The 25,418-nt window shown below is 37.4% G+C and overlaps 2 protein-coding genes across 4 annotated transcripts in view; both read right to left on the bottom strand.

Moving 5' to 3' along the window:
• Sm (heterogeneous nuclear ribonucleoprotein L) overlaps positions 1-21,290 on the bottom strand; it is a 377,399-nt gene extending 356,109 nt beyond the window's left edge. For 2 of the 3 annotated variants that reach the window (XM_076441781.1, XM_076441779.1), the window contains exon 1: positions 20,961-21,290. In XM_076441781.1, the coding sequence (XP_076297896.1) occupies positions 20,961-21,023 (63 nt within the window). In that variant the 5' untranslated portion in view covers positions 21,024-21,290. The remainder of the gene's footprint in view (positions 1-20,960) is intronic. The other variant, XM_076441780.1, reaches the window with a different exon arrangement.
• A 266-nt stretch (positions 21,291-21,556) lies between these two features.
• Positions 21,557-24,060, bottom strand: LOC143217465 (methyltransferase-like protein 25B). Its single transcript, XM_076441782.1, has 8 exons — positions 23,692-24,060; positions 23,409-23,518; positions 23,064-23,322; positions 22,840-22,988; positions 22,475-22,777; positions 22,252-22,405; positions 22,083-22,192; positions 21,557-22,003 (listed from the first exon to the last, which is right to left on the bottom strand). The coding sequence occupies exons 1-8, from the start codon at positions 23,809-23,811 to the stop codon at positions 21,727-21,729; spliced, it is 1,482 nt and encodes a 493-aa protein (XP_076297897.1). The 5' UTR covers positions 23,812-24,060; the 3' UTR covers positions 21,557-21,726.
• Positions 24,061-25,418: the final 1,358 nt, after the last annotated feature.

Genomic DNA, 25,418 nt, shown 5'->3' on the forward strand with positions numbered 1-25,418 from the left:
TAGAATCCACAATGGCAAGTCATAAGATCCAAGTGTCCGGATAAAAGCAGAAAGACTTTAAAGAATTTGTTCGTAAGTTATATTGCCGTGTAATGGCTTACAATTAGTTTTGTGGAAGGCAACATTTGCTTTTATAGACATTTCATTTCGTCATCTGAGTTGGATAAAAGAATTCTCTTCTCGTGTTTTACATCCCACGTCTTTGTTTAACAATAGTGTGAATAATGTAAATTGTGCAAGTTTCTCTGTCTTTTTTCTCGGAATTTCTCTGTTGGTGTCATCGGTGTTGTTTTAAATGGCGCCATATACATATTTCTAACTTCATAGTGTTGTAGCCAGTTGGGCAAAAATTTTATTTAAATAAATATTTCGAATAAAGTGGGTTCTGAACCCACTTCAATCGAAATTGTTATTTAAATAAAATTTTTGCCCAACACTGGTTGTAGCTGATGTCGAGACAAGTTCAATGATGTGGTACACTATTACCTTCAAATGACCTTGGACTTAAATTTAATTTCTTACGCCATTAGGTCACATAACACATATACCGTTAACGGAACAACAAACATACAAACGTATCAACAAACTTACATTTTTAGAAGAAACATTGCCCATATTTTTAGAAGATGTTTCTTTAGATATTCGTCGAGTAATGTGGTACCAACACGATGAGAAAGAATTTCCGAGTAATAAAATTCGATCCAACAAACTCCTCTTGGTTTATTTTTATGGGGAACATTTACAAATTATGTATTGTATATCGTGATCAATCGACTAACCAGAGAACGTAGAAGCAACGATAATTAGATCTCGTAGATCAATTTCAACAGAAACAATTGAAAGTGCAATTGATTGCGTTATTGCTCAAGATCATACAAACATTTAATTTAATTCAAATAAAATGATTGCACATTTTGAAGTTATCATAGCTGTATCATACATTTTCAAATTCCAGGTCATTTAAAGGCCATAGTGTACCACATCATTCAACTCTTCTCGACATCAGCTAAAACACTATGAAGTTAAAAATGAAGTTAAAGATCTGTAATTCTATATGATTTCACTTTTGCAGCTTTTGTTTATCCTTGATACCAACAGAGAAATTCAGGTGTTCTGTTGTCCGTAACTCACCCTGTATAACGTAGCGAGCGTGGCTTTAATGCGAATCACACAAACCTTAAAGCTAGCAAGTAAGACGTCGTTATTCGTATTCAGCTCCTAGGGTCTAACAGGCGACGCTGATTGTAAGCCGGCGCGCCTGTCCCTTTCGCGTAATTAGAATTCTCTTCCGCCAGCCAGTACTTAGCAATTGTCTATTAATTGTGCTAAATCGATTGCTGCCCCATCCGCCTGCGAGAATCGATGCCAGCCGCCGCGCCGCGTCGGCTCTCGTCTCGACAGTTTTCAGCCGGCGGAGCACGATTCTAATTATTCCGAGGGAACTTTTTCGATTTAATTAATCATAATAATGGACGCGATGCACCGACCGAACCGACACTCACCGAGAATTATTGCAAGAGCCGGCTACCAAGTTTCGAGAAGCGGCGGCGCTGCGGACGGGATGATACTCTCCTGGCCGATCCCTCAGCCGATGAAGCAAGTTTTCGCCGGAGGAAACTACTTAGCGACGCGAAGGTTCTCCTTCGGCGATTGATATTCTCTTCCTCTCTCTGTCACGACCGGAACCGACAAATTCACCGCCTCGAGCAAATAATCACACGTCCTGGGATCGTGGATGGTCCAATAAATTTTCGCCGGCTGCCTTGCTCCGCTTCTCGAACATCCTACTCAACGTATTCGCTCCCGGAAATCGCGAATGAATGATGCTCCGTGTGTCGTCCCGTTCGCAATTTCATCCGTACGTATCTCTGACAAATCTATCGTCTTATTCTTTCTTTCCTATGCCCCCACTCCCTCTTTATCAATCTTTCTTCCAGCATGAGAATAGAAGAGCAGTATTGTAGTTTACGTGACTAGCGTATGACGGAGAAAGATCCTCTTTTCTTTCTTCTTTTTTTTTTTTTGTCGTCGAATCAATGGAGCTTCTTTCAGCGCGGTCGATGAAACGCGGCTAGAGAGTTTTTACGCGATGAAATACGACCACGGGTTTGTACACAAATAGAACAGCATGTAACCGCAATTGTTGTTACAGATGAAGAGCAGGATAATTTATTAAGTGTGCCCGTGTTATAGGTCGACAGGTCTGCAGCCAGGAAGAACCGTACCAGCAAAGTTTATTATACTATTGCCAAGAAACCAAATTTACACGCTCCCAAGCTGCGGTATTTCATTCTTTGATTGCTCGTACCTTTTACGGCTCCTTGCAAGTATTCAAACGCCGAAATGGGAGAGATAAGTTGATATGAAAGTTATGCGATCAGGGAAATCGATGGCCGTTACATTATAATAAAACCGACTTCGAAGAAACGCACTAAAAAGTATAAAATAATTTCCATTTAATTTATGTGAATACACACGAACTTAAATACAATACAATCTTTTCGGAGGCGGCGCAAAATTGAAAATTTTCGACACTGGAAATTACGAAAATCCTTAAATTCTTCTCTACATGCTTTCACATATTAATATATCTTCTCTTCCCACCTACTGATTTCCATGCCCAGCATATTCCAATGAAATCGTAATCAGCAACATCTGTCATTTGGAAAATCTTTAATTTTTGCGCCGCCTCCGAAAAGATTGTATTGTATTGTATTTAAGTTCGTGTGTATTCACATAAATTGAATGGAAATTATTTTATACTTTTTAGTGCGTTTTTTCGAAGTCGGTTTAATTTTTTTTATTTCACACTTTTTATCTCTGTCAGCCGTCATATTCCAAATCGTAATTTATAAATATCTGAAAGCCGCAATCGATAACGGTAACGACGTCGCGTCGTTACTGTTTCTAATATCTAACATTCAGTAGAGTTCACAACGGCATCACCACCCCACATTTTCGCAAATAAAATCGTAATTAATAAAAAAAATGTAAAAATTTTTTTGCACGGGACCATCCCGGGAACATACTCTACAAGATGCAAAAGTTTCGTTCCGATTGGTCCATCCATCTCGACGTAATCGGTGAACATACATAGAAAAAAAGGCACATACAGATCGAATTGAGTAACCTCCTCCTTTTTCGAAGTCGGTTAAAAAAGATACTACGAACCTCTGTTACAAAGACCGACATTAATCGATAATGTATTTGCAATTGAAATTTCACTTTATGCACATTGGAATAACTTCCTAACACGAGAGCTTATTAGCGAAATCCAGTTTATGCTGTAAAATACGGCCACGAATGTGTTTAAACCAGGCTTTGGGCATTATCGAAATCAATTATTTTAATATTATCGTAGAGATAATATGTTATTTTATTTGGCCACGTGTCATTTGAAATAATCATATGCTAGCTTGTTTGAACAGCCAAATAATTTTCTCATAATTATTTCATTATTTAAACTTCAAATGAAATTCAAATAATTTTTCATTTAATATAATCGTTAAGATAATATGTTATTTTATTTGGCTACGTGTCATTTGAGATAATCATATGCTGGCTTGTTTGAACAGCCAAATAATTTTCTCATAATTATTTCATTATTTGAACTTCAAATGAAATTCAAATAATTTTTCATTTCATTCATTTCCTGCGCTAAAGAACAATTTTAAAAGCGAATGTAGCTAATCATTACGTACTTTAACGTTTTCTTTAAAATTTCTCACACGATATTTTTCGATATTTTAAAAATTGTTGATACTACAGACCCGTAAAAAAAGTGTCACTCTTTCTAATTGTCAGACTAGAACTAACAAACAACTGAGAATGACTTTTTACGAGCTTATAGCGAAAACATAAGAGTATCTACTAAAAATGATAGAGAACTTGTTAAAATTTGAAAAAATGAGGATATAGCCGTAAATGTCCTGTTTACGGACCTGGTTTTAAAAAAACGGACACATTAAAATCGACGATATTAACATTGTACCTACCGAAAGCCTATTGATAGGATTTTCAATAATTGTGCTGTACCAAAGAATGCACAGAAATTTTCTTTTACGTTACAATCTTAAACGAAAGTATTAGATGACGTTGTTGAGGGTGACTCTTGTTAGTTCGCAATGAAAATTGCTGTTGCTATTAAAGGTTCCATTAAAACGTGTTTAGCCATAGATTTTTCAAAATTTTGCAATAATCACCGGTCGGTAATGTGTTAAGATCATTTTAACATGTTCGCTACCACCGTCACAAATATGTGACATCCATAATCTGACAGTTCACTTAAAGACAGTCAAATTAATTTTATGCACTCTCTTCGTTGTTTAAAGTCATAGTAGAATGCATCATTTTCAGAGAATCCGTGACTTTCTTCTGCTAAACTGTTTTGATAATCCAAAATTGAACAAGGAAGGTAAGCAACGATACAAATGCTGGTAGCGAACGTGTTAAGTGAACGCTGCGCCGCGATGTACAACCTCCGACGGCCGCACACAGTGGCTGGATCGAGGAATTAGGCGACATTTAACTATAACTCTTGAATAGGAGACATCTGAATGAAATTTCCACTATAATTCATTTAAAAAATGATCCCTATCTGCTGATAAGTATCGTATCTAACTTAAAAAGTAGTTAAAAGTGTCTGGATTCCGTGATTTTATAGATGGCAACCCTAATCCCGATAAATAGCGGTATAGATGAAATCTAGATGAAGATGAATCTTCTCCACTTGTCTCCCGATTTCCTCCCGAAGAAGTTTCGAACCTATAATAACAAAGGCTAGGCTAGGCGTTCCAAGCTGAAGAGACACTAATGTTTTTGTTTCCGTACTCTCGCTCGACCTACCAGAGGATTGACATGCAATTAAGAGTCATCCCGCGTGTATCATCGAAACGCTTCGGTACGATGCCCAGGTGCCGGTTGCGTAACATCGTTGCTTGACAGCTTCACCCTTCAAAGAAATACCGTGCTAACGAGAACAAGCCTTCATTTCAGTGGAGTTATTTTGAGACGTAAGCACGGCAGAACAGTGGTTGAACGAGGCGAGGGATGGAATGGTCGGGGAACGAGCCCGCAATACCATTCTGGGAATAACGTTTCGGTGGGGAATGATTTTACCGTACGCGACGGCAATCGGCCACGATGGATTCGAAATCTCGGAATATATTTGAGCGGAAAAGCTCTTCCTCAACAGAGATGGTCGGAATTCTATAAATTTCGCGGTTCCCAACCGAAGATCTGATGGAGCTTTCACTGTAAGGAACAAAATCATTTCGCACGGTTCACGTTACGGTTTAAAATCGATCAAGAAAGGTGCCTGTATCGATGTAGTTGTCTGCATTCTTCCTACTCGACTTTTTCGCATCGCTATTGGTGGATCGCAAAGATTTCTAATCTTTAATAACATGAAAACAAAGCTTTGTTTTATTGGAAGATCTGTTACTGGCTTTTATTAGAAAGCAGTCCAATCCTGCCATCACATCTCCTTACCCACTTATTAATATAGCGACAAGCAATTTCAATATTGGATTTCCAATGCACGAGATACTTAACGTACTTGAACAACAATTTTTTATGTCTGACCAACTTCCAATCTGCTAACTGCTTTCCAAGTCACGAATTCGAAGATATCATTGGTCTGACCTTTTTTTTATCACTTTTTATGAAAACCCACGCTAATTCTCGCAATAGTAAATCCTTAACGTGTTGTGAGTGAATAATCAAACTGAAACACTTGCATAAACTCCAAATATGTACAGTATATTGCGTCTATACTTCTCTTAACGTTTACATAATATCTTCTAATTGTTTTGAGCGATGTGTAGCGAACAGCGTTATTGAATTTTTCACCCAAGTCGTTTCCATGTTGCAGATAATGTTTCTCACAAATGCTTTGTTTTAATCAGTTGCACCATTGATTGAGAAACAAAAGATGTGAAAGAAACATGACGTGTTGATAGCCCATCATTGACCGCTCGTTATGAAGATAACCCATGACCCCTATCTTGAACGTAACAAAGAGGACATACTTTTATCCGTTCGACACGATCCATTCGCACTTTTTAAATATCTTCCTTTTCTCTGTACATTATGAGTAGACTGCGGATTTGATGCATTTATGACAAAAGTGAGTAGGTGAAAAGTGAAACAGTAAAACCATAAAAAGGATTTAAGGTTATCAGTATATTATCATCATCATTTTATTAGGATTATTAAAGGAGGAAACTAATTTTTATTTGATTCCAGTATCTTGTAATTGATGCAGAAATGTATTTTGTATAAAGATTCGCAGTCTAATTATAAGTAAACACCTATTTATAATATTAAATGTTTAACGCTAAGTGCCTATATTTAACTAAATATTAATATTTGACATTTCCTTGATCTTCAGTTTACTAAAGGAAGACACATCAAACGCCACGTTTGTTCAGTACTCTATTGTTTTGTACACATTGGCACCCAACATGTCTTTTTGCAAGTAATCTTAAATATAATTTGATATACAATATAGAGAAAGCTATTGTTTGCAGTTTACAGTATCCATAAAAAAGATGTTTAATATAACCGATTAGTTATTATTAGACTGCGGATCTTTATGCAAAATAAAAATGGTTGCATCGATTGCAAGAAATAGAAACTTTTTTAAGTTTTTCAACAATTTTCAATTTCATCTTCTCAATGTTGCTATAAATGCATAAAAATCCACAGTCTAGTGCAGTGGTGGCGAACCTATGACACGCGGGTCAGATACTAACCACGAAGGCTTTGTAAGCAAGTGACCCAGAAGTTAATCAAAAAGGAAACTAAAACCTTTTTTTGATAATTTCAAAAGTGAGAACCGAGAAGATTCAACTGTCAACTTTATCTTTTAACAAAATGTTTGATGTTTCCAAATAATTGGCACCCCCCCCCCCCCCTAATTGAAGCCACTGACTAATGATCCACGGGCTAGTATTTAAAAAAGAAATAAAAATAATTGACCCACTCTTCAAAAAGGTTCGCCATCACTGGTCTAGTGATTTTCCGTGGTAGTTGCCTTTTTAGATCTGAAGTAAATTAAAATCGTACTAAACCTCCGTCGTATTTTATATCCTAGCATTGTTTGAAAATTTTCAAAAGCCATGATTGCATAATGACCCGCAGTCTAGTGATTACATTTGATGTAACCATGCCATCTAGTTGACAGCGACCACAAATGGAATCCAATAATTCTCAGATGTTTCCATAGTAAACACTATTATTGCCGTATCATCCGTAACTCGGAAGACTAATCCTCTTCCTAGTCGCAGTATTACACGTGACTAATTAGATTCGTAATATTCGTTACTTTCCGAGACAAGATGCAGTCGGGATCGGCCGTGTACAGTTCGTAGGAATGAAGATCCGTTTGAACTTTGCCAACGTGAAGTCAGAGCTGTCTCTCAAAGTTAGCGACGCTGTCGGTTCGGATCTTGGTGTGTCACATCGACCGAAATATCTTTACCTCGGTATCCTTGCAACGTAACGCACACGTGCTCCTAGCTGGAACACCTCTCAAAGTAACTCTGTCACCTGTGATGATGTGCCCGTTATAAAAAGATCGATACTCCGTTCGCCGAGTGGATACTTGAAAATCGTATCGTAGGATGAAGTTCATGAACGTGTCTCCTCGACGTGTTCTCCGCGCCGGCCATATTGTCAACTGAGCTCAACTGCAATCGCTGAGATATTCCATGAAAGTTAACTCTTGCTAGTTAATCATCTATTTTCACCCACGCTCATAGACATTACTTTGTGATCAATCGCTAGCGGGGAGACAGCAAATTCTATATTCACTCTAAGTAGAGAATACATCGTACTGACGTACAGTAAGATCTCGATTATCCGGTATTAGTACAGTGACGAGCATATAAATAGGGAAATTGATCCGCAATTATATAACACGATGTAGTTGCTAAAGAGCATCCTCTCTGAACAAGGCAACGATGAGCGAAAGCAGTAGCGCGTTATAACTAGTTGGGGCCTTGGGCAAAGTAGAATTTCGGGGCCCTAACCCCAACTAAATAACTTTAGGAGAAAAACGTAGAATTTAGATCTTGGTTTGTGTTCGGGGCTCTCCCTTTTGCTCGGGACCCCGGGCATTTGCCCAAGTTGCCCATAGGGTAACGCGCCACTAGGTGAAAGTCATATTTTCACTGATGAATCCAAATTAAATTCCTTCGGATCAGATGGAAGATGTTACGTAAGACGGCGAGTAGGTGAATAATTCGATACAAAATGCTTGAAGTCGACCGCTAAAGTACGAGGAGGTTCTGTAATGGTTTGGGCTGGTATGACTATAAACGGTTCTGGTCCAATTTGCAATAATGTTGACATCCTGAATGAACATTTAATTCCTTTTCCTCAAGAAAATATGCCGGAACATTGGATATTTCCCCAAACACACGTCTCAGAAGGCGAAGCGGTTTTTGGAAGAGCATAATGTTAATGTGTTGGCCATCACAGTCGTCCGATTTAAATCCAATCGAGTATCTTTGAAATGACGTAGATAAAGATATTAAAATGAAAAAACCTACGAATTTAAACAATCTATACGAAATAATCGAAGATGCATGGAATATTATTTCAATCGATCGCTGCATTCGACTTCTTGATTCTATGCCTCGTCGTTGTGCTGAAATGATCAAAAAGAAAGGTGGTCCAACAAAGTATTAGTTATTATACTATATAGTATTATTAAATGTATTATTTATATTGTTACATTGTAAAATAAAATACATTCTGTACATAAATCTGTATTTCGTATTTATTTCATTCTGTATTTAAGTTTCGTATTTATTTTACTAACAATTAACCCGAGTTAATTGTCAAAACTTTGTGCAAGATTTAGCTTAAGGAGTATACTCTTAATATGTGCAAAGAGGAAAGAGACATAATAACTACAACCTCAGAAGAATGTGGCATACATTGACGGGCCAATTTCACTACTGTGCAAAAGAAAGAAGCACCAGGCCATATTTAATAGAAAAGCGTAAAAAATCAAATAAGAACACAGTAGGTTTTGAAAAAGGATTCCGCTGTTGAATTGAATAGTTCTGAGATTATCTAATATTTTAAATGGAATAAATCAATCATTGTACAATACAAATCTCAACATAAAGATATAGTTTGTCATTGTATTTTATAATTATACCAGGTGCTTCTTTCTTTTGCACATTGCACAGCAGTGTATACTGTATACCAGCAAGCTTCAGATGAAAATAACTCAATCTAAGGCCATCTACAACATATGAATCGATAAAAATTGAATTCAGCATTATAAATGAATAACTGTTCTAATATTCGAACATTCATGTTACCCTGTTCGGTTCGGATAATTGAGGTTCTTCTGTACACCAATTTTTATAGCTTTCGCAAAAAGTGATTTCTACAAAAATACTCGACTCATGCTTTTTATCGAGCACCGTTCATATCGAAGAGATAAGATCCCCAACAGATGTGTATGTTGAGGACGAGAAATGTACATATTTGATCGAGTATCTTGAAAGCTGCTAGAACAAGATGAACTAGTTTCTACCAAAGTTAGACCGAAATTTGTAGAAATCACGCCCAAGACACGAAAAGTATTATCATGTTTTTTGTAAAATGTAATGATAACACTGTTCGCGATACGGTGGACGTAACTATCAGTATAGCTTATAATTAGACTGCGGATTTTTATGCAAAATAAAATTGTATCATTTGCAAGAGAGACTGGAGTCAGATGGATGTTTAATTCTTATTTTGATCATCTTAACAAGATGAAAACACTAGAGTGGCATATTATTTGATCATTATAACTTATTCCCTGTTTTAAATGGCAACCACTTATTTTTGCCATAAATACATAAAATCCGCAGTCTACTTATAATTTTCTCTGAAATTTTTTCAAACCAAGATCATTTATTTGAGGAAACATTCATTTGTTATGATATGTATATTGTTATGTAAAACAGTAACAAATTATTTAAAAGAAGCATTGTGTCAATGTAGGCTACTGTTCGTGCGAATTTCGAACAAGGACGACGTTATTATTATTGTTTACTTATTGCTATGAACCCAATACGGTTTATATAGCATATATAACTTAATGAGTACCTACTTTAAAATTAGATTACATAAATTCTGCTAAGTTACAAGGACGACGTTATTAACTCCTTTCTGTAACATTTTTTTTACAGTAACAATGATTGAAACGTCTTTATGTATCCCCAAAAATGTCGTAGAAGAGAAAAGACGATTTACATTTTTTGAATGGCTACAATTTTTTTAATGCTTAAATATTGATTACAAACGAATCAAGTTTTACTCATATTTGTTAGACTTTGTTAAAATCTTCATCACGAGTCTGACTCGTTACAATACGACAAAGAATTAAAACTAAATCTTAAAATTATTGTATATAAAATTGCACTATCGTTCTATTTGCCCACAAAAAGTAATTAAAATTTTATTCTTTTTTGTGCCTCGGTTCATGTGCTTTACTACTACTTTACTGAAATGAAGATCGTAAAGAAGATTGATTTTCTGGATCCAGTGGGCTACAATCATGACGTGGAATTAATCGAATGTAGTTTTCGAAGTAATATTTGCAATAGATGTTAAAGTAGTTCTGGCATTGCTTAGAATATTAAACTTGAGAATCAAACTGAAAATAATAACTTGAAACAATAATATAACGCATCAAAAACTAACGTTTTAATCATTTAGTGGAAATTCGTAACGTTTTTAAATTAAAATTAATATATTTATTCATAGGTTTATTCAACAACATGACGAATTACCTGAAAAATGGAAATAGAACAGAATAGAAAATATGTCATTGAATAAATCTATGAAAATACTACGAAGATTCGTTCCAACCTAATGCTTTTAAAAGATAGGGCGAAAGTTCGAAAGAATAACGTGAATAGGTTCTAAGGTTGATGGGGATAATCACCGAGACTAATCAACGAGGCGTGAACAGCTACCGGAGATCATTTTAACAATATTGTTCAACGGGAAGTAGTCTAAACTGTTTAGCTGCAGCAACTACCAAAGCCCTTTATATTCAAACCATAAAGCCCAGTATAATGTAAAGTAGTTTCAACTTGGAACACTTTAGTCGCCGGAAGTTGCAGCACGTGAACGCGCAATTGATCTCGCGTTAGCGCAACTTCGTAATTCAAGAATTGCGGCGAGACTACCGTTAAGATCGAAACAACTGTGCGCATACGGGATTTAATTGAAAAAAAAAGCGTTTAAGCATCGGGGATCAAGGGAAACGTAAATTGCCGTTGGTTTCGGTGAAATTCATGAAATCTCCACGGGTGCCATTTTATACAAATTACATACGATTCGCTAAATTGTTTCATAATATAAAATTACACAGCTGGTACGATACATGAAATGAAATTACTCGTTTTCTAGCGCTCTGTCCCCTCCCCTCGATTCACAGTCGTCGAGCACTTTGATATAAATTGCTTTCGATATTCTACAATGAAATAACATCTGTCCCGCGAATTGAAAGTATCGAGCGCTCGGTGAATTATCATCGATCACGGTAAGTATCATTGTTTCATCAATCATGATTATAATATTCGCACGAAAATAAATTGTCATTCGATACGCCATGAAATCATTGTTCCGTCATAATTTTCATGAATGCAGCTTCGCACGGGACGATCGCGTTTCAAATTAGCGATGCATAAGAATAATAACATTTTATAAAATCAGATTCAACAGAAATCATTTAATACAGTATTGTTTCCGCACGTATGTAACGGGTTGGCAATTTTTTTGTACAAGCAATGAATTTTAACGAATAAGACATTCTGCCTTTTGTTCAATGATCTTTTGCCACAAAGAATAAATAAGAAAATATTTTATTGATTAAAGTTCATCGTCTGAATAAAGAAATTCGGCTTTATATCACCTTAAAATACCGAAATTACTTTCTTGCCAACCCAATATCTAGCCGTGTGCCTTTCCAATTTGAACGAAACTTACTGCGACTATGCGTTAAAAATTCTAGCAAACTTGTGAGAGATTGCACGGTTAATCAAAATTTGTAGATTTTTTAAACCCTCTACTCGCTGCCAGTACCCGAAAGGTCTTCTAAAAATTAAGATTAACAATCAATAATTAAGAAATTTATTATGAAATCCAGTGTTCATGTATTACTTTTACCTGTATCTTCAAGAGAAAACAAAACAGTTAGAAATGCGATACTAAATGCATACGTAGTACCATGTATACACACAGGGTGTCCCATTGGAACTGTTGATGATCCTAAAAAATGTTTCAGACAAAAATTAAACGGTATCAGGAGGCACACTTTCCGAAATGGATATCTTTTTTCTCAGTATTTTTTTCTTTGTCACAATGAAGGTCAGTAAGGTCACATGAAGGTTAACTTTGTTTTTTTAAATGCACTACTCGATGCTGATCGTTGCTCCCTACAGTGCAAGTACATATTTTGCAATAAATCGTAGTTGCCGAACGTATTTATACAGGCTATCCCGAAAACGTTGTATTTCTTTGAAAGGGGTCATTTCTGAAGTCATTTCAAACCATTTCTTCCTGTGCGACAATGTTCTCCGCGGCTTTGTCGAGGAGTTATCAATTAAAAATGCGAATCAATCAGAGCGTGGCTACAGCAGACAGATTCCAGCTCGGCGATAGGTCCCACTCAGTAGCGCGTTATAACTGGTTGGGGCCTTGGGCAAAATACATAGAATTTCGGGGCCCCTAACCCCAACTAAATAACTTTATGAGAAAAAATACGCGCCACTGGTCCCACTGAGCGTGGCGTTGGCATTGGTTGAGCCTGAACCCATCCGCTATAGCCACGCTCTGATAGGTCCGTAATTTTTCGTTAATAACTCCTTAACAAAGCGGCGGCGAACATTTTCGTAAAGGAAGAAGTTACTCAAAATGACTTCAGGAATCATCCCTTTCACGGAAGTAGGCACACCACTTTTAGAACACCCTGTATATGGATTACTACTATACAAGACAGTCATTTGAAAATCTTTTGACTCGATTCAGAATAACTCCTATCACTATGATAAATACATCGACCGTCCTGTTGCAGCTAAAACATTTGAATGGCGAGATTAATGGAAAGGAGTGTTTTGGATTACGACGAATGACGAGGTAAATTATGGATTCTCACTAGGATCCAGATAACAGACCCTAAACTGCTTCGTTAAAATTCCATTTTCTTCTCACCCACGATTACCCGAGACCGTCGGGAGGTGATTGAATTTTAATACAGATGCGACGGGGCGAGATAAAACCGTGCATAATCTGTAACCAAGGGGATGTTAACCCTTAGCGTTCGAATGGTGAAAACTTGCTGTACCATTAATCAAAATATTGTTTACATTATTAAACATTTAGTAGCTATAATTCATTTATAGACTGCGGATGTTTATGCAAAATAAGAAATGTCTGCATCGAAGCCAAGACACAGAAGCTAGATAAAAATTTCTTTCTTCTTTCAATTATTTTATTAAACTGGACTTAATACGTTGATGTTCTTAAATTTTTAAAATATGTCTACTGCTTCGAATTGTACATACCAATTTTTGTTAGAAATGCATAAAATCCGCAGTCTATTCATTTATGAGCTAGAATATCCATAAAATTAAAAAAACTATAGGGAATGGAAATATTCTAGGTCGGAAGAAATGTTTAATTTTCAAGTTAAAATTGCTCCGAGCGCAAAGGGTTAATCGAGAAGAGATTTAACACTCTCGATCATTCTTTTTCGTTTTCATTGAATGTTTTCTACCATGAAAACCGTAGATCAACATCTCCCAGAAAGTTATAGACGAATCCGTTGCAGGTCGGCACAAACGTTCAACGAGATTGAACTCAAGAAATCGCTCAGCATTTGTATGTATTATGCGAGTCGACGAAGGGACAGCGACGGCAAAAGTCGCCGCATTGATATTCCAAGTACGTCGATGCAACTCCGATCGTCGTAACTTAATTAACATTAACAACGATACACGAACGTCTTACCTAGTTCTTTTTCACCAATTCCAGTCGGAGGAAAATGAAATCGCGACTCGGGATCAAGCAAAAAGCCCGCGCGGCTGGTGTAACGTAAATGGAAGCGTCTCCTCGTTAACTATCCCGCGGGAGACTCATACGTACGTTCCAACTACTGGATCGGAACGAAAGTTCGTAGCGCTTTTAGATGAAAATTTCAAGATAAAATTGAGATATTTATTCATAACATTATTCAATAACATGATAAGTTACCTAAACAATGGCAAAATTTAATGGAACAGAATGGAAAGTATGGTGTTGAATAAATCTATGAATAAATATCTTTATCTTTGATTTTTAATTTAAAAACTCTATGTATTTGCGTTCCAACCCAATAACTATGCGCCTACGATCGCGATACATATCTACCGTACGTATTTTTCGCGCGTTATTGCATTTCTCCGCCATTATTTAGCATAAAACTTTATCGTTCTACAACTCCTAAGCGACGGAGAAATTTTCTTACTATTATTTGCAACGTATTTCACTTAAATTACATTATGTCCGGTGTAAGTTGTTCATGCTGGTGCTACTGAATTTAGGTGCTATGTTGTAGCCTTTCGTTCTGTGTAAATACTTAATTTCGAAAAGAAGAATTATACTATATAAGAATGACATACTGTGCGATAGCACGACATAAAAATGTTCTATCTCAACTACAACGAACAGGTTTAAATGGATTCCCTTCGCTAATAATTGTAATCGGCTCGAATTAATGTAGCAGTCCTAAATTAGTATTTCGCATTTTACCTATTCATGTTTGCCATAACTGCATAAAATCTGCGAATCCTTATGCAAAATGAAATTTTTATTCGTCAATTACAAGACGCAGGAATCGCATAAAACTTTCCTCCTATCTTTAACAGTTTTAGTAAATTGAAAACAACATATGGAGCTTCTTAAACCGTCTTAATGTTTTTACCGTTTTAAATTACATGCATCCATTTTTGTCATAACTGCATAAAATCCGCAGTCTAGTTATTACTACCAAGCATCTAGCGATGAATTCAGAAGAAGTGTAAAGAGAATTTGTCCCTCACCAATAGTGACGAATTAACGCTATCTTTTATGTGTGTATATTAAGTTATTATCACGTATTACATATGCAAAATATCCTTTAATTTCGAAAGATTGTAGAATTTTTACCAGGCGTATTTGCCGCTTACCTGCATTGCTGGGTGCGTACTAAATCCGGAAAAATTCAGCACTCGCGTCTTTCGGTCAGTGCGGAAACCGCTAATTGACCACTAGGCGAAAAGTATAGGTCACCGAATTTATAAAGCATAGTATAGAAGCAGCGGAAATACAGATAGTACAGTGCTTCCTCGAATAACGCGGATCTTTTCTTAATACATTAAATTTTTTTATTTATTATAATAGTATTACGTTAGAGGTATTCGAGCTCTCTTGGTAATTATAGAAATTGATATATAAGATATTATTACCCCCCTTAAACCATATAATACTGAATTACATGACCCTAAAAATGAACTTATTCTTGATAATAGTAATCATTCAACGTCCACTAATCGATTACAAAGACTTGTTAATATACCAGAATTACAAGCATTATGATCTTGATAATAAATTACTAAACAATAAGAAATTAATTCTAAACCTGCCCATCCTAATAAAATTCTTAAAATTCTAGGACTTAAAATCATTAAACATATTAAAAAAAATAAATAAAATTTAACGTATCTCTACAATTTGTTTTATCAAAAATTGTCCTTGCATACGAGAAGCAGTGCCGCCGAATTCAAGCACATAATGAACCGTAAAGTTATGTAATTACAAACACTGGTTCAACTGTCAAATAGTCAACTAATAATTAAAGTCGCAATCGTTAAAAGAACTCGCGAACCTTTCCACTTCTAGCGAAGGGCACGATCGTACCAATAATAATGCACTTTGCAACGTAGAGTGAGAAGTTTAGAACTACATATCTTGTAGAATGTTTCTTGAATCAATCACATACTTCGCCATTTGTAAGATCGTTTTTAAAGACAATTTATGAATATTTCGATGTTCTCAATTAGTTATTTAACTCGCCTATAGAAAGTTAGTATGGGAAAACATGAGAACACCCCTGCTAAAGACAGACGAGTTCTTCCCCGAATCATTCTAGAAAAAGTGTACGAAAAATTCACAGGTTGCATCGACGGTTTTATCCACCGAGGGAGTTTAAATTGGAAAAGTTTTAAAAAAATGCATAAAACTCGCCGGCGCAGACTGGCGTTTCGTGAGACTCATTTTCGTTACGTTCCATGATTTGTATCTATGAGAATGATTCCACAGACGTTACACATCGAAAATTGTCAAGAAATCTAAAATTGCAGGAATTATAAAGGCGAATCGCTTGATAATTTAACCGATGTCGGAACTTGTTAAATTTTAAAGCAGGTTAAACGCAGAGTTAATTTTATCTTGCTTTCCATTTCACTTTTTAGTTAAATTGAAATGCAGAATACGCCTGTGCAGCAAAACCCTCGCCGACTTCATTTCCGTTTAATTCGTTTCAATCGAATCTATCAGAATAGTGAACATATTTTTGAATATTGTATGAATAATATATTATTTTGTACATCCCCGATACACCATCGGTGCCCAGGAACTGACTAAACGTTTAACGTTAAACACATAAAATGTATGTAGCACATAACCAAACTATGAAAGTTTGAATTCGTTAAATTCGTAGGTTTGTTTTCGAACGCCTTTAGGGGAGAGTTCAATTGAAATCGCAATCCAGCTGGCAATTTTTACTTTCTAAGAAGGGGTTGCACCCCTTTCAAACACGCTGAGAATCATGGACACAACAATTGGATCGAGATTCCATCCATTGTGCGAAGCGGCAAAGAGTGGATCAACCGGTCCGAGCACCTAGCGTCGGACATTTCTGAAAGAGACAGTGCTTTCGAAAAAAATTCGAAAAATCAAAACAGGACGAGACAATCGAGAAAAATTGCTTTGAATTGCTTCGTACACCATTGAAAATGTTTGAAGAAATTTCATTGTTATCCCCGGAGTAGTAAACTCGACAATTCTCAGGCTATGAGCATGATGTCTCGAGATCTAACAGTTCACTTCGAATAAAATAAATCACATTGAATGTGTAAACGAATTCAAGCTAAAACTTCTTTTGCTTGCATTGCAAAATCGTTTTTACGTTTTAGGGACAATAATCAAAACCTTTTACAATATATAAATAATTTTATTTTTTATTTTACACGAACAAAACAGACGAATCATGCTCGCCATAGCGGTCATAACATTTCACAATTACTTCGAACGTATTAATTTATATTCCGCCAGATATTGCATAATTACATTTGAGTACATCGTAAAAGGATTATACTATATTCTAACTTCTAATAATAATTAGATAAGAGTACTCCCACAAAATTTGGATTTTATTCATCCTTATCTCGGTAGTAATGATTCTTATTTTGCGATTCTTTATGAAACTATTATTCAATAATAATAGTAACAACGTTAAAATTTATAATCATATCTCGGTAAGATTGCACAAAAATATTGTTTTAATACTGATACGGTAAAAAAGTTGTTCGAAGACGTGCATATCAATATAAATAGCTGGCTAATTTGCATTTAAAATTCACACGTTTATTCAATAAACCACCGATAGTTAGGTTTTTGTCTGTTCTTCACAGAAAACACTGTCTATCTATAGCTAGATAATGAATATGCTACGCACGCTTGTGAATTGTAATGTGTATCTAGTAGTAAGTGCAAACGCGCATTATACGGATAGTACGCGTGTACACATAACGAACGACACTTATACGGATAAATACTGCAATGAAAGTTTTATCAATGAAATCGTAAATACTGTAATAAACACTTAATTACACTATTTATGTCTGTCGACGGCAATGATTACTACACTCGATCTTCCTGAACATCATTTTTTATCACTTCCGCTAGGGAACCGATTTATATGTATTTTGTAAATTCACATGCCCCATACACAAATTGAAGAAATTAATTTAATATCATCTTCATACATACAATCTTTTAGATTTTGTGTTACATTTTTCTTGTTTGACACATGTCTGTCGTATGAATTTTCGTCGTTCAACGTAAGTATTACTTATTCTATTTCTAGCTGAAATCAATATTATTTGTTTCAGGTAAATTAAGAAAAACTTTTTAATCGACAGCAAGAATCTCATCGTAATCTCATCAAACTACCCGTGAATATAAATATTGCAGTGTCATTATTTAATCATATAATATGTATATCATATTTGTGTGAAATTAAAACATTTTTGGACGAATCAAGAAAGAGTGAAATTTAATGAAAGATTATTCCTTGTGCGTACAGATTTTAACCCTTTGCAGCCGGAGCTATTTTAATAATTCATGATTAGACAGCGGATTTTGTGCGTTTATGAAAAAATGAGTAGGTGCAATGTGAAACGGTGGAAAGATTAGAACAATTTAAAAATACTGCTATATTGTTTCCAGCCTGTTAAACGTGCTATGAAAGACAATCAATTTCCATTTCGCTCCACTTGTTGCCATGCAGGTAGAAAATGTTAATAAAGATCCGCTGTCTACTCATGACATAACACCTCAACATATTCAATAGTGTAAACAATATTTCGAGTAACGTCTTTGTAGGGCTAAAAATTAAATAAAAACGATATTAGCTCTACATCATATGTACTTAGTTGCGTTTTGTCTGTAATCTAGCGTTAACGAACAAGGTTTTGGGAGTCAATTACACGACACAGCTCATATGTAATCACTAGACTGCGGATCTTTATGCATTTATAGCAAAAAATTGAGTAGATGAAATTCAAAATTGTTGCCAATATATGATTTCTCCTTTATTCAAACCATTAAGGGAAGAAGTAACATCGAATTTGATATCTATTTCTTGCAATCGATGCAGGCAATTTTTATTTTGCATAAAGATCCGCAGTCTAGTAATCACAATAATAAATAAAAGAAATCCTTGAGTGACCGTGTGGTGGCATCTGAATGAGACTCACATCAATGGAGCTGTTACTTTTTGGACCGTGAAATCTGTTGATCCTTTACGAGCAGTGTGCACAAAAGAACTAGCACGACGCTTAATTACAAGGAAAAAGAAAATAACAGAGGGTCAATATCCGATCAAGGTGCGTCGGCGCACATCGTGTGAAAATATGATTGGCCTGGTGTAACACATTGCGCCTACTGTTACATCATCTGTGGCATGTGTTCTCAGCAGCATGCAGTGCTAGCAACCGTGGAACGAAGGTCACCAAGTAGTTGTCGCGACAATGACCTTTCCCGTCCCCGTCGCGTCAGGCAGGGACTTTTACTCCGTGACAATTTCGCGGATTGTTTACAATGATAACGAGCGAGCGATCTGCCGCGTCACACGAGTCGTAACAGCCAGCGTAGAAAGCATTCTTAATGACTTGCGATCAATGCATCCGATACTTTTGATTCATGAATATGCTTCGATCAATCCCACCGTTACTCTGCATCATAATTCACTAACTGTATTTGTCGTTTATCGACATGATGTAACCTAATGATCGCGGTGACTCGTTGATAACGGTTCCTAACGACACTATTCCATTCACCGTATATCAACACGGCAATACACTATGTACATGTATATCTATTCGCAATAAAAAGAGAACGTAAAAAATCGTGAGAAGCACTATTAACCTGCAGACAAAATAACGAGAAATGTTTGTCAGTGCATCGTACGAGTACTGTAATTGTGCTTTAGGAAAATAAAAGGAAAAGAATGGTGTCTCGTACCTTCGAACCCCTCGGCGTATACGCGGAGCGAAAAACCCGCTTCAAAAAATCTGTTTGATTAGGGAGCATTGGTGCCGGCGGCCGTGGAGACTAGTGTTTGCGTCTAGAGGTCCGCGTACCTACATATACATGGTGAACCGAACGGAATGGAACAGAACAGAACAGAGCCGAAGCGAAGCGCAGCCGTAGCGCACGGTTGCTGCTATTGTCAGACTCGGTTCCCCTGTCTGTATAATTCGTGGGTCACGGTATAAAGACGAAACTGGTCGGCGAGATAATCGTGTAGACGTCGATGGGCATCATGACAACGCCTCGCCTCGCCGCGTCGCGACCCGTTGATAACGCGATGGAAATTATCGACCCCAGCTCACGTCGACGGGGGTTTGTTTTGAACGTGCATCTTCGCGCACGGCCGTCGCCAATAACGACGATGAAACCACGGTGGTGGTCTTTTCAACGGACGACGGTGGCGACGGCGGCGTCGTCGACGATCCCGGATCGTTGATGAAACAACGACGGACGTAGTACGCTCACGGGGCTGGCCCCCCACATACACACAGCCACTTAGACACAGACACACATGTATATCGAGAGAGATAGATAACAGGTTGCTGCCGAAACACAAGAGAGTCACGTATCGGGAAGTGTTGGCGTGCGTTTTCGTACACACGTATTATACGAGAGAGAGACACACGGCGGCACCGCGACACGAGACAATCCTCCTTGGAGAGCGCGCGCATCGCCCATTGTTTCGACGCGGTGGCGGTGATACGGGTAAAAGCGACCGGATAAATGGCGACTTTCCCCCCTCCGGTGTCGCGGCCGCCTCGTTGGGTTGTAAATCTCTCGCGCGACACGCCGAGAAACGCACGCGTTCCTTCGCGTCTGACCCGCGTACCCGTACACTTACACTTATCAAAGAAAAGAGAGAGAGAGAGGGAGACATGGACGGTAAAAATCATACCGACCGAACAGTGTACCTGTACGCGACTGCTCTTGTCGCGAGATCCGATCGTTCAATTTTCTCGAAAGCAACACACACGCACGCACCCGCACACACAGGAATACACAACCGGAATTCTATGCACGCGTAACGCTGCCTCTGCTATGCTACTCACCCTATGACCAGATTCTTCGAGTCGCTGCCTTTTCGAGTGTGGTCCGTCTCCGTTGAACGCCATCCTGGGGCTCGGCACCGGGCAATTACTGTTTAAAGCGGGACACTCAGTGCTACAACGACACGTCCGTGTGTATACCGCGCGGCTCTCTACCGTGTCGACGATCTCGTGCGCGGGCGGGGGAGGGGGGGAGGAAGGAGAAAATAATCGGTAGGACACGACGCGAACGCGACGAGAACAGACAAACACGCGAGAGCGGCTTAAGGGAAACTGGATCTCGATGTTGCTGGAGAGGAACGTCTCTGCCTCTAGCGAAGTAGCCGGCTACTACAGCGCTATCTAACGACGCCACCGCTCGAACTCCGACGAATCCTTAGGGCGGTATCGCACGCACGCGCATCCATTCGACGACCCGTCCTCCGATTGGTTCGTGACCCACTCTTTACGTTTACGCGATCCGCGCGAGTTCGCGAGACCAACCTTATATTTCCACTTACAATGAGTCGTAATGGTTTCGATATCGTTCGTATCGTGCTGTTTCGATCAGATTTTCGGGAGTCGTGGTGAACGTGTGAAGGGAAGGAAATTGAAATGCATTGTTCATCGAGAATTGTAATTAAATCGTATTGTCCAATCAAAGGCACATTGTAAGCTGGGCCAACTTTGATTCGTGGACGCGGGAACTGTGAAATGTTTTCCGTTGCAGCGAATCGATTACGGCGATCTCAACTGTTGATGGCAGATTTCAAACTGAGTATATAATTGACTAATTATTTTTCCTAGATATTAACACCAAATTCCGCGGTGACAATCTAGCGTCGAATATTGGTTTCAATGTCGGGGATAAATTCTTTTCAGATAAAAATAAGGATCTGTCGAGCAGTACAACTGTCTCCACCAATGGCGCCAACATCATTCGTAATGATCCAAATATTAGAACTTCCTGCCAGCGATTCAAATGGCTGGCAATCTCTGAATTATTAATATCGCAGTCTTCTGGTTGTAGATAAGCCTCGAAATGCGACGTTGCGACAGTGCAGTACCTGAATAATACATTTTCTTTTATAACCGTCGAATCAAAATTTTCATTCTATTATATATAATGTAAAGTAAGTACTCAACTGTTGAAATGTCATGCCTTTTGTTACTTTGACATTTCTCAGTTGACTATGTCGCAATTTCTCACTTTTCTTGATTAAAATAGTTTCTAAGGATGCTCTGTAAGTGTGCACCTAAAACATAACAATTATTTGATAATATATCCAAGTATAAATTTATTATTTTACTTAACTATTAAATCTTGATAATCTCCAGTCTTCAATTTGTCACAGTATTTTTCTATGGCATGGCATGCCACTTCTAACGACGTATAACTCAACTCATGACTTTTATGTGACATCAGGTACTGACTAAGCGGATAACCCTTTAATCCACCTATATCTGATCTGAAATTAAATCACCGAATATAGATCAATAGAGTTTTTAGAAATAATTTAGGTATCAAGTGTACAAACTTTAGAGTTAATTTCATGTAACAACATCCTACTATGCAAATAAATTTGGCTTCGTTTCTGGAAGTATAAAATCTTAACAATAACGGGGCTAAGTCTCCGCAAGGATGCAGTCCAACAAGACCAAACGTAGTGTCCGTTTTGGGTAAGTTAAATCCATTTTCAAATAAATCTTGTAAATGACTAATCAGTTCTGATTCAACTAAATTTGATAATTCCAATTTGGCTGGATAATGCTGCGGACTTCTCTCACAGAAATTAGGTAAATGCTTCCTTATGGACATCAGCAATTCTTGATCCCATTTCCTACAATCAACAGAATATTACACATCAATTGCGATGTTAATCTTATATTCTGAAAGTGTTACCTAGCTCGTTGCAGTAACATACAATCTTGTTCGATGCAGGTAACGCACAAACCATGCCGAAATGCTAAGATACGAGCCAAATGACCCATTCCAGCTCCAATATCAACAATGCATTTACAATTAGATGCGTAAGCACAATTTGCGCATACCTACAAATATCCATAATGCAGTCAAACATAATTACTTGTGTACAATACATTACTTATAAAAAAGAAACAAATTACTCGAGCTATTTCTTGTATCTCATATTTCTTTTTCTTTTTTATATGCTTTGAAAATAGCTTATTCAATTTACTATCTAGGAAACTAGATTCGTTTGATATATCCACTTTGTCTTCACCAAATTTTTTTGCATCAATATCCTTTCTTGTATTATCCAATTTGCAAGATGTAACGCTTTCTGGGTCCTCATGATTTCTATTAATCTGCAAATTGTTAGTTACTTGACGAAGCGCTAACAACGACAAAGGCCATACACGTGTGCTGTAACATAATTAAAGAATTTACAATATAATGTAAAACAGATGAGATTAAAAATTTTATAATGATACGAGAGTACCGTCACTCACCACGAGATGTCTCGCGACAACCACTTTCCGAACTCTTGAGGAGATGTATCTTGCAAAACTAATCTCCAACTTTCGGGCAATTTGTTCCATAATCCCTCTTGAAAAAAGTCCTAGGTTAAATAAAATGAATTTCTTTATTTTGCCAAAATCACAGATTACGAAAACGACCAACATTGATCATGTGTGAAAAATGTACAGATCTCAGGACGATTCGAAATATTATGAGCGAGTGCAGTATAATAATGATGAAACACATTTCTAATATTTATTCAATGTTACATACCACGACATAAGAATTTAATAGCCAACCGTATACGTCTAAAACGCAAAATATCTGGTCGATAGTTAGACGAATTTTCGTGCAAGCTTTACACGAACACTGTATGCCTGCAAGTGCGGCCATTGTTGCTACGAAATGGCCGCGGAAATTTAACTTACCTTTCCACGTGGTTATCAGTTGTCAGCCTGTTATTAAATTACAGAAATCGCAACACATAAATTCTCGTGTCTGCTCGTGTCATTTTTTATTATAAGTAAACTGTGTATGGCATAATATTGTTCAGATATCTAGCCAAACGAGATTTCAAAATGCACTCTCTACGACAGAAATAGAAAGTGCAGCAGGCATAACACCGATTAGAGATACTTTTTGTTTAACACTGTGCATACTATCCAATTATATAACGCGGTTATGTGCATATGTCAATATAATAAAGTTTGCCACGAAGGAAAGTTAACTTCCTTCGTGGCAAATTGCAAAAGCCTACCGCGTCGTGGATACGATTCTTTAACACACATGGAATGTTTTAAAGTCTATCGAATAAAGAGAACAATTGGGACGAGTCAGATAATATTTTCCCACGAAGAGCCTCGAATCTCTAATACGTTCGCCAAGGTCGTATGAAATGGACATCTTCCGGTGTTTCGACACAAAAGACAAGGGAAATTCAGGAGAGCGTTCGCTTACTTTATTTATTAATTAAAAGATCGACTGCTATCCTCGGCGTGTCCCACTTTACGGCACTTTCACTCTTCAACAGTTACGTTATTGCTCATGAGCGCACTGCTCTCAGAGAACTATATACCTACAAACTGTGAGCTCGTAGAAGGAGAACGGTATCATCTGCCACTCTACGTCTTGGACTTTCATGAGAACTGGGCGATTGAAATTCGTGCAATCCCCTTGAAGCGTTTGTTTCGCAGTCTACTTTCGCAATTATTGCTAAACGCTGCGATAAAACTAACTTTTAACATTTACTGTGCATGTATATATTCAGCAGCCGTGATCGTAGTGTGAATTGATCGCTAACTCTGAATGTGCAACTAGCTTCCGTGTTCATGAACTGAAATCTCGTGTTTGTCAAGTTTCTCGGATGAAAATTTGATGATTAATTTCTGAAAAATCAAATATATCTTTTCCTTTTTTTTTTTTCTTTTTAACGAAGACGCCCCACAATTCGAAACAACTGACCGTTCGACGAGATTCTTTGCTCATCCCATTCGAATCTCTCGGCGGTTATTTGGACCTCTTACGCCAACGTAAGTGAAAGTTTTCCAAGTAGGACGAGCAACGTCGAATCTCCACGTAGCATTCATATATTCGCCAACTGCTCATCACCATTGGTCACTGTGGTCCATCGAATTTCATAAATGTCAATGCACTTCACTTCTAATTTCAAAACCGACGGACCGGGACTTTCGCGACGCAAAGAGAAAACGCCGTTCACGATTTCTTTTGTATCCGGTGGCTAGTCGCTAAAGTTCAAAAGTAACTCCCGGCAAGGATCAGGAAGACTGTAAGACATGGTTAGAACGAATACGTCTAGCTGCGCGATAGATCAGCCCAGAATGCGTGTTGCGCAAATATGAGAACTTTACATCACGATGAGCTTTTGCAATCAAGGGTTTTACCAGGTCATCCTCATTTAACAGGTATTCTAGATTCTTGCCTTTCACAACGACCGAGCACGATTTAAGGAAAATAGTTCACGCGGTCTTTTCACGATGCAT

Source organism: Lasioglossum baleicum, chromosome 17 (genome assembly GCF_051020765.1).
Source record: "Lasioglossum baleicum chromosome 17, iyLasBale1, whole genome shotgun sequence".
Taxonomy (NCBI): Eukaryota; Metazoa; Arthropoda; class Insecta; order Hymenoptera; family Halictidae; genus Lasioglossum; species Lasioglossum baleicum.